Source organism: Notothenia coriiceps, unplaced genomic scaffold, assembly GCF_000735185.1.
Source record: "Notothenia coriiceps isolate Sejong01 unplaced genomic scaffold, NC01 NC01_scaffold00017679, whole genome shotgun sequence".
Taxonomy (NCBI): domain Eukaryota; kingdom Metazoa; phylum Chordata; class Actinopteri; order Perciformes; family Nototheniidae; genus Notothenia; species Notothenia coriiceps.
In genome coordinates, this window is record NW_011350380.1 from 1 (window position 1) to 10,228 (window position 10,228).

Here is a 10,228-nt window from a genome sequence, read left to right on the forward strand (position 1 = left end):
GAACTTTGGTTCTGATTCCTGGGAGGTGGAGCTCCACCGCCGACGTTGGACCGGCTGTTCCACCCTCCTTGGGCGGGACCTCCTTGAGCGGGACCTCCTTGAGCGGGACCTCCTTGAGCGGGGCCTCCTTGTAGCGGCGGGCCTCCTTGTGGCGGCGGGCCTCCTTGTGGCGGCGGGCCCTGTGATTGGTGCTGCTGTTGATTTGGGGCTTTCATTGGTGCCACTTGGCTGTTTGGTATCTGTGCTGCTGCTGCTGCTGTGTGGGGCTTGGAACTCCCCCAGTCCTGGTGAGATTTGCCTCCACCCACATCTCCCCCTCCTCCCCATCCTCCCCCCTGAGAATCATCTGAATGACCCCAGGAAGATCCCTTCTCGTCGGAGTGGTTTCCTCCTCTGCTTCGTCCATCTCCAGCTATGGAGTCCCTCTGTCCCCGGTCTCCTCCCCAACCACCGGCTTCTCCTCTTCCACTGCCCTTCCATCCCGATGTCCCTTTATCCTCTGGACCTTCCTTCCACCCTGTACCCTGTTCTCCATAGTCTCTCCAGTTCCCTCCTCCTCTTCCTTCTCCTCCTCCTCTTCGTCCTTCTCCTCGTCCTTCTCCTCGTCCTTCTCCTCGTCCTTCTCCTCCTCCTCTTCCTGCGCCTCCTCCTCCTCTGTGATCACCCCACTTCTTCTCTTCAGTCCCCCAACCTTTGCCCTGGCTCTCAGGTGGAGGCTCACCCCATCCTCCAGCTTCTTCTGGCGCTGCTGGCTTCCTCGCAGAGCTACCACCCATGTGAGGACCGGAGGTGGTCTGTGGAGCCCCCCCCTCCCAGCCGTCCCTCGCTCCGGAGCTGGATGGATCGTTAGTTATTGAACTGGTGTTAGACGGGTAGCTGCGACTCGTGGTGGTGTTCATGGTGGACGATGGGAATGCAGAGGAAGATGAAGAGCTTCTTTCGTTTCTGCTTCTTTGTCCCGTCGCGGGGTCCAGGTCCCAGGCCACATTCTGTTTGATCTGGGTTTGCCCCCACCCGGTGTTGGAAAGAATCCGGGGGTCCAGGTCAGATCGATTGAGCATGCACTGTAAGGCCACGTCAGCATTGGAGGTTCTCTCGGAGGACGGCTGTTCGGACGAGGCTTGCTCTTGTTTATGTCCGCTGTCGCTCCCTTCTCCGCCACTTCCAGCTGTGGACCCTCCTCCGCTCGAGGATGAAGGCGCCCCAACTGCCGGGCCTCCCACCTGCCCTCCCCCCCACTCCCCATCCCCACTTTCCATCCCTTTCTGATTGTCCCAAGCTTTTGTCATAGTTGCCAACTTTGGTGAGGTGGAGTCCTTCAAAACGCTGCCGCTGCCTCCACTGCTGCTGCTGTTGCTGCTCCCGTCTCCTCCTCTTCCTATTGCTAAGTTGCTCGAACTTACACCTCCCGCCGTGCCCCCCCACTCCCCTTCTGAACTGCCTCCTTCCCACGCTCCCTGAGATACCGCTGTGGTATTTGAGCTACCATCGTTTCCCCTGCCCCACCCTCCCTTGTCACCCTGGCTTCCAAAGCCCCACACACTCCCGTCCTGCCCCTGAGCTCCACTTCCTGCTCCACTTCCTGCTCCACCCCACCCGTCTTCCTGCGAGCTCCCACCTGCACTCGGGTCGGAGGACACCGAAGGCATGGATCTCCAAGAGGAAGACAAAGCGCCGACACTTCCTTCTCCTTCTGCCCCTCCGCAGTCCCGCTCTCCGCCTTCTTGATTTGGTCCTCTTGAACCCGACTCCGGCCCGAGGTTTCCTAAGTGCTGCTGAGCTCCACCTACAGCTGTCTGTGTCTGATGGACGCTAGGCTGATTCACAGATGAAAGAGGGTGAGTGGTGATGAGTGCGGTGCTGGCAGAGAACGAGGAAGCCGGAGTAATGGACGAGTGTAGTGGAAGTCCGTCGCCAGCTGGAGTCGACGTCCCACCCGTCGCCAGGGCGGGCCAGGCGGAGGGGTTCACGTTGGGGTTGAAATTGGCACCAGGGACGCCGCTGTTGCCACCTGCGGGGCTCTCCTGAGGCCCGGGAAGAATATGGGAGACTTTGGAATTGTAAAACGCTGCCGACCCGAGCCCCGTCTCCGCCTGAGAGGAGGAGGAAGAGCTCCACGCGCCGCCGCTCGACTGAACACATTCATTAAGCGAGGAAGAAGAGGGGGAAAGAGGAGAAGAACGAGGCGAGGAAGGATTGTCCATGTTCCCTGCTCCTCCTCCTCCTCCTCCTGCTGCTGCTGCTGCTGCTGCTGCTCCTCCCTTCTGCTGGATGTTTCTCTCACTCCACGAGGCACTACTGTTGTTGTTGTTGTTTCCAGGGCGGTCTTGCTCCTGCTCATCACCTCCTCCTCCTCCGGCCCCATCAGAACTCGAGTTGGCCCCTCCTAGGATGCTAGGCCAATCCCCCAGGTCCGTCCTGTCCACTATTACCTTCCCGCAGCCCTGAGAGGAGGACTGGCTGCCCGAGCCCGCCCCCCAAGTGGAATTTGCATAAGTTGAAGTAGTAGTAGTAGAAGCAGCGACGCATGATGAGGATGAGTTGGGGGGTGAAGTGGAGGATGAACCCAGGTTGGAATCTATGGAGACAAAGTGGAGAACATTTATTTGATTGACAATTTAAGCATTTTCAACACCAAATAGGTAGCAGATGGTTCTCCTATAGAGTGCCACAGTGACGCGTCCTAAAACCAGGAAGTAAACTCCTTCCGGTTCCTTCGACAAAAATGCAATGCAATTTCTCCATAGGATTTTGGAAAATAGCTGGAAATAAGGTCTGTGGTTGAGACACATTTAAGAGACGGATCACGTTTTGTTCAGCCGGATAATCTCCTCATGTCTACCCTACTTTTATCATTTTCTAAATCATAAATCTAGTCGCCAGAAGCAAAATGCTAACGTTATGCTATAAACAAACTACAGCAGGGTCGCTGCTTCAACGTCACGCCAACTTAAGATCCATATTCAGATTCTAAATGGTACAAGTTGAAGCGTTTGTTTGAACAGTTTGCAGGAGGCAGGTACTTGCTTTCAAGCAGAACAGGGCCAACAAACTTAGCGGGAGTGTTTTACGTGTTCGGCGTAATGACGTACAGCGGCCTCGACAACTTCGTTTTTCAGACACGTAAATTCTTCAGAAATCCCCAGTGGGGTCACTGCTGGTGTATTTAATGTTGTAGAACAAAACGTGATCCGTCTCTTTAATGTGTCTCAACCACAGACCTTAGTTCCAGCTATTTTCCTAAACTATGGAGAAATTGCATTGCTTTTTGTCGAAGGAACCGGAAGTGGTAAAATGCTAACTTACTTTACGGGTTTTAGGACGCGTCACTGTGGCACTCTATTACTAACAATTATTAGTCAGTTCAGTGAGTACATATTATTGTTGCCACTTAAAACTTTATATATCTAAAATTGTAGGTATTTTTGGTGACCAGTGTCCCTGCTGCAACAGACCCAGGTTCAAATCCAGCCTAGGGTCCTTTTACGCATGTCATCCCCTCTATCCTACCCTTATTAATCTCTCTAATGTCAACTGATGCTGTTGTAAAATGATGTTAGGAATCAGAATCAGTTTTATTTTAAAGAAAGGTTAGCACGCTTTGGTGTAAATAGTACATACATAAGCACAATAAGAAAGAAAAACAAGATTTTAAAAAGATAAATATCTACACAAAATATAAATAAAGAAAAATCTGAAAAAGTTGTGGAGAGAAAGTGGAGAGCTGTGCAGATGTTATATTGCTGTTTGATAAACTGTAAAGTGCAAAGTGGCCTTTCTAAAAATGTATTGTTCAGTGGACTTCATATCAAGTTCGATCATCTTCTTCTAGGGCTGTGCAATTAATCGTATTTTAATCCAGATTACGATTCTGGCTTGCAACGATTACGAAAACAACGTAATCGAAATAAAAACATTATTTTGCTGCATTTGTCTTGCATTATACATTTTTTTTAAAAGTTCAATAAATGGATGTTTTCAAAGTCAATGAATAATCTTATTTAATAATCGTGATATCAATATTGACCAACATAATCGTGATTATGATTTTTGCCATAATAGAGCAGCCCTGTCTTCTTCCGAGACATTAACCCACCTGCGCCTCCAGCTGTGTTTGCATCGGCTCCCTGGGAGGAGAGCGATGGGGCGCCTGCCCAGCCACTGCCTCCTCCAACACCCCCGTCCCCTGCGCCTCCCCCCAGTAGCATGGAGGACAGCGGCGGCTGGCCCCTCTTCAGTAGCACTTTATGGTCCTGCTGGCAGCGAAATCTCGGCGGAACCTCTCTGGACATGTATCGCTGCTGTTGGGAGGTCTGGCTTCCAGAGGGGGAGGAGGTGGGCTGTCCGTTGGCCACAGCAGTCCGCTGCTTTGCATTGTTCCCGCCACCAGGAGGAACTTGTGCAGAAACCCCGGCTGCACCAGGACTGGGAGACGAGGGGGCAACAGGGCCAGGGCTGGGGGACACTGAGCCTGGGGTGGCTAGAGCCTGGGAACAGGAGGGTTTGGCTGATTCTGGCACTGAAATACACAGAAAATAAAATATATTCAAGGATTCAAGGCTTTTATTGTCATTTGTGTATAGCTACAGTGTAGTTATGACAATGAAAATCTTAGGTTACAGGCACCTTCAACAGTGCAACACAATAAAACAGATAATAGTGCAAGTAAATAAAATAAAATATAATATAGTAGAAATAGTGCAGAATTGTCTATATACAAGTAATTGGAATATTGAAATATATAAGTTGCAAACAGATGAATGTTATGGATATTAACCAATGACTTAAACATGATAAAGGAGAGAAAGACAGTTTGGGAACTTCAATTCTGACAAGATGTAAACAAAATGCAGATAAGTGAAGATACTGTGGCTAAAAGTTTAAGAATAGGTGGCAAGTTTCTAAAATGTGAGCTTATTTGTGCATAATCCTACGAATTAATACTCATGGTCATCGCAGTTGTGCTTTAAAAACAGGATACTACTTATTAAAGCATATTTAACAACAAGATATAAAAGACTGCCACTGACATGATCATATTAAAAATAAACATACCTTTGATTTTCTGTTCTGGCACCTAAAAGACAAAGAATAAGTGAGTAAGATCAAAAAGGCAGAACATAATTTGTTGGTGGCAAATAAATATGATACACCAGGACATATGCTAGCAAGGCAATATCCGAGCAAACATCACATGGAATGCTCATTTTTACAATTTCCAAGCATGAAAACATCCTTCTGAAGATGCTAGTCCATAAAACCTAATAAAATATTCCAATTCAACAAACACAGTCCTTGCCAAGAAAAGTGGTAACGATATGTAAGCCAGAATATCATGTGCAAAACCAGGCAAAGTCAGCTGGGAATGTTCTGTTAACTTGTTTACCTTCTGAGAGGTTTCCCTTTTCTTTTTATCTTCTTTTTTCTTTTTCTTGTCTTCCATGAACTACTGTTCCCTTTCCTGATTCTCCTGTCTGTGAAGAGCAATGTACACGTTCAATTATGTATGTAAACACACACAGAGGCACACTGATAGTAATGTTAAGCTCACAAAAGCACATCTTTTCACAGACACATCCACACATGTATATATACACACTCTCACTCCAAATGAATAAGGATTTCATCTGATGACAGCCAAGTCATTTACTACATGGTCAAATGTGTAAAGCACTGTAATGTTAACCAGCTTGACAACAGCCCTTGGTAGCCTAGCTTCTCACTGCATAATTCATTAACCAGCAAACGATTGCAATACCAACCAACAGACAACGCAGGCAGCGGCCAAACAAGTGACTCTAAACTCTCCAACATTTCTGGTAAAGACCAGCTTTCCTGCATTACAGTAGAGACTACAATAGCAGCATGATCCACAGAATACTAGCTTCATTGAGAGTATATAACTGGATCTGTCCAGTGTTATGACAGACCAGTATACCTATACAACATGCGATTACACAACTCAAGTCATGTAAGCTTATTTGGTATAAAGCAAAACAAACCATAGGAGCTTTCATTAATGTAAATTATGTATATTATTTTAATGTGGAAATGTAAACAGATATTAGAAACCTGAGAGCTGTAAATGCAACTGGGCCCTGTGTTTCTGTTAGCTAAGCTGCACATAATTAGCATCATGTCACTCAACGCTAACGTAAGCTAGCTGGACAACGTATGGCTCCTCTAACCCGTCACTGTATCCGAAACAGATTCACACCTGGCATGACCTTAAATGGTCAGTTTATGTATTGCATGTATCCCCTAAAAAAGCGGATGTTTACAACCACTTTAGGAGCAAACAGTGAGAATGTTATGTAAATAATAGGCCAGTAAGGAGCAGCTAACAGAGCTTCACTCGAGTTAGCAACTAGCTAATGCTAACCGACTTCAAACCAGCTGAGGGGCCGTGTGCAGTGACCTGAGAGCCGGGGGCTAGAGGGAGTACTTTGCCCCAAAGCCTGGTGCTTCCGTGGGACTAAAAACTAACCTCTACGCAGTTGACTACAAACAAAAAGCACGTCGTGTTATTTAAAGATATGTCCCCATATATAGTCAAACAGAGATAATCCCATGTACATACTTTATGCCAGAGGTGGAAAAAGTACTAAAATTGTGTAGTAGTAAAAGTAGAAGTACCAAAGAGCAGGAATTATCTGTTACAAGTCCTGCATTCAAAATATTTATTAAGTAAAATAATTAGCACCTAAATATACTTAAAGTACAACAAGTAGAAGTACTCATTGTCCAGATTGGCCCATTCCAGAATAATGTGATATGTTTTATAATGATTGATTATTAAATTGTTATCAAAGCTGGTAGAGGTGCAGCTAGTTTTAATGACTTTATATACTGCAGGGTAGCTTGTTAATTTACTCCAGGAATAACTAAAGTCTGATTTAAGTGTTGATTACAGATTTCACATCATTAATCCATATCTGTAAAATTACTAAAAAGGTATTAAATAAATGTAGTGGAGTAAAAGTACACTATCTACTTCCGAATTAGAGGGGGTAGAAGTAGTATCTCAAACTTGTACTTAAGTTCTGTACTTGATGTACTTAGTTACTTTACACCACTGGTGTATAGTAGAACAGAGATAATTTAATTTACGGTAATTATTTGTCTATAGTCGAACAGATATAATTTAATTAGCCTACTTTAGGGTAATTATTCGCAGTGCTGTAAAGTAACTAAGTAGATTTACTCGAGTACTGTACTTAAGAAAAATGTTGTGTTAACGGACCTGGCAATAAACTCGATTCTGATTTCATTTACATTCTTCACGGTAATTATTCGTCTACAGTGGAACAGATATCATTTAATTTACATACTTTACGGTAATTATTCGTAACTTTATAGTAAAACAAGTGAGGCTGGTTCATAACGATAACGGTCGACAGGGCCAAATCAAACGACGAACTTCAGTGACGTTTCTTCAGCATTGCAACAAGCTACATAAACTGAGAAACACTAATGTTACTACCTGTTTAAACGCGAAATATCCAACTTGATTAAGAAGCAAATACAATATGAAAGCTACGTTAATGTTAAAATACTCACCTCGGGAATCACATAGGACATAAAGTGCTTCTGTGCAAAAATTCTTGCAGACCCACCGCTAGCAGGCTAGCAAAGGTAGCTAGCCTAGCGAGCTAGTTCTTCGAGGCGTTCAAGGCTAAATTGAATAAGAAATGACATCACCGAAAGGATAATCGTAGAAAAAAAACGAGGAAAAGGCGAGTATTCCTTTTTGTGAGCGACTGTAGTTCTCACGCTGTAAACAAAACATGCATAACCCCTTGATGACTGTCAGACGCTGTGTGATCGGTTAGTTTGCTATCGGCCATTTTGCTTCTGTGTGGAGGCTTTAGCAGCAAATGATATCACCAGGCTGGATGTTGATCAGAGAGGGGAGGAGGAGGAGCGGGCACGCGCCACCAGGGGGCGTGCTGACACTGTAAACACGACGTCATACACGCGGGTGCACGGTGCAAATAAGTAAACAAACATTTCTGCTGTGGGTGTGTATAGAGACTCTATTGAGCATTTATTTTTGGAATAACCAAACTGTAAATTTGTTTTTTGAGCTAAACCTTTGTGCTCCCATTAATGACAATATTGTAGAGACGTTTAAGATAAGATAATATAAGATAAGATGGTACTTTATTGATCCCAATTTGGGAAATTGTTTTTGTTGCAGCAGCATAAAAGACAAGGCATTTTACACTAAAACAAAACTACAAATAAACAAGAATAGAAAGAAAAGAAAAGAGAATAGAAAATATACATGTAGATATTATATATACAAATATATATATTCAAAAATATGACATGGAATATTAAATATTAAATATTGAACAGATTATATATGTGTAAAATGTACAACGTGGTTTTATTTCAAGAGAAACTATGGAGCAGAGAGTTCTCTTCCAGCCAGAGGTGATTTATTGTACAGTGTATCTTGCGTTTGGGTTTGTCCTTGGAAAATAATAATCAGAAAAACATTATATTTCATGACAATAAATGTCATTACATTTAATTTAGCATTTGCTTTCATTCAAAGCGACAAACATTGTAAGTGCTAGTTCAATGGCTTCAATTAAGCTACACCTCTCAAATATTATTTTTATTTCATTGTATTATTTTAATTAGCCGAGGTGCAGTTGAAACAGGTGTGTTTTCAGTCTGCTACGGAAGATGTAAATGATTCATCCTTTTATGATAATTGCTAAACTCCATATCCATATAAACAAAGACTACGACACCTCTGTTGTGCAATAACACTTGTGTGCAATATGTAAATTGTAAAATGCATTTTAAATATTATGTGCATGCCCTTTCTAATAGTGTTTTTATTTGTTGTCCCTATCTCCACTTTTGAGGTAACAATGTAAAGTTCCCCTCTGTGGGACAAATAAAGGTATAAGTTTATTAGAAAAGAAGCCATTCTTTAGTGCCTTTAGCATTAAGTTAACATATATATTATTTAAATTCCCCCACCCTGCCTGTTCAAATTTAAACTCAAGCATAACACATTTGTATATTTGTTTTTGTTATCCTTTATTATGTTTTCAGATATCATTTCCATCTTGAAAAGGATGTTGCTAAACGCTCTTAAAAATGAGTCCGACAGAAGTCTGTAAAATGTTTTTGATCAGAAATAAACAGCAAAAAAGTTGCAACCTTAAAGTTTCATATTTTGTTGCATTAAAAAAATATAATAAAAAGGGATAGGATTTGTTTAATGAGAACATAGAACTTCTTAAATTGGGAATACAAAAAAATCCAGTCTAGTTGGTTGTGTTTCAAGTATTATTTCCTTATGAAATGCTCATGCACTGCATCACTGCTGTCATAGTTAAATAAAAACATTAACAATTAGACCAAGTCTGAAATATTTGAGCACAAACATGAATTAAAAACCAATATTTTTGTATTCATTTAATATTGAAACTGGTTACAAAAAAATTGCAATAGAAACCAACAGACCATTTTGTCATTGTGTGCTACGGCTCCTGTTGTACAGTTTAGTGTTAATACAAATGCAGCATTTGCTGACTTTCAGTCATACTCAGAAATGATTTTCCTTTCTTTTAAAAAATGTGTGTTTTTACCAAAACAGCTTTATCAGTTTGATACTTTTAAGTATTTTAAGTAAGCATTATTTCAGACCAAGAAGAACACTTAATTTACTGCGAATACAAAATGTGGATAAGCAGTTTTGCACCTGATTTGCACCCTTCGCTACATGCCGCTTACAACAGAATACAATCCCAATTTATATGTGAATGGATCTGGCCCTTCCTACATCCAGGACATGGTTAAACCGTACACCCCAGCACGTGCACTCCACTCTGCATCAGCCAAACAGCTCGCTGCACCCGCACTGCGAGGGGGACCCAAGTTCCCATCAGCAAAAACACGTGGGTTTGCTATCCTGGCTCCAAAATGGTGGAATGAGCTCCCCATTGAAATCAGGACAGCAGAAACCTTACACATCTTCCGGCGCAGACTGAAAACTCATCTCCTTCGACTCCACAAAATGACTAACAAAGCACTTATATACGAACAAAGGACTGGCTTATCTAAAGCTAGTTGAGTAGCACTTGAAATGTTTGGCTCTATGAAACCTGATGTACTTATTAGGGATGCCAGAAACAGACCATGATTCAAAATCGAAAATCGGACAGCCCTGGCGAATAATAATCGATTATTCGACCCCCCCCCC

The 10,228-nt window shown here is 43.2% G+C and overlaps 1 protein-coding gene across 1 annotated transcript; it reads right to left on the reverse strand.

The window, feature by feature from the left end:
• Positions 1-4: 4 nt before the first annotated feature.
• On the reverse strand, positions 5-7,877 carry LOC104950490 (trinucleotide repeat-containing gene 6B protein-like; the record flags this gene model as incomplete). Its single annotated transcript, XM_010777015.1, has 5 exons — positions 7,561-7,877; positions 5,387-5,474; positions 5,056-5,077; positions 4,097-4,519; positions 5-2,578 (listed from the first exon to the last, which is right to left on the reverse strand). Coding segments are annotated over exons 2-5 (3,076 nt in total), but the record flags the coding sequence as incomplete, so codon positions are not given.
• Between the last annotated feature and the right edge of the window lie 2,351 nt (positions 7,878-10,228).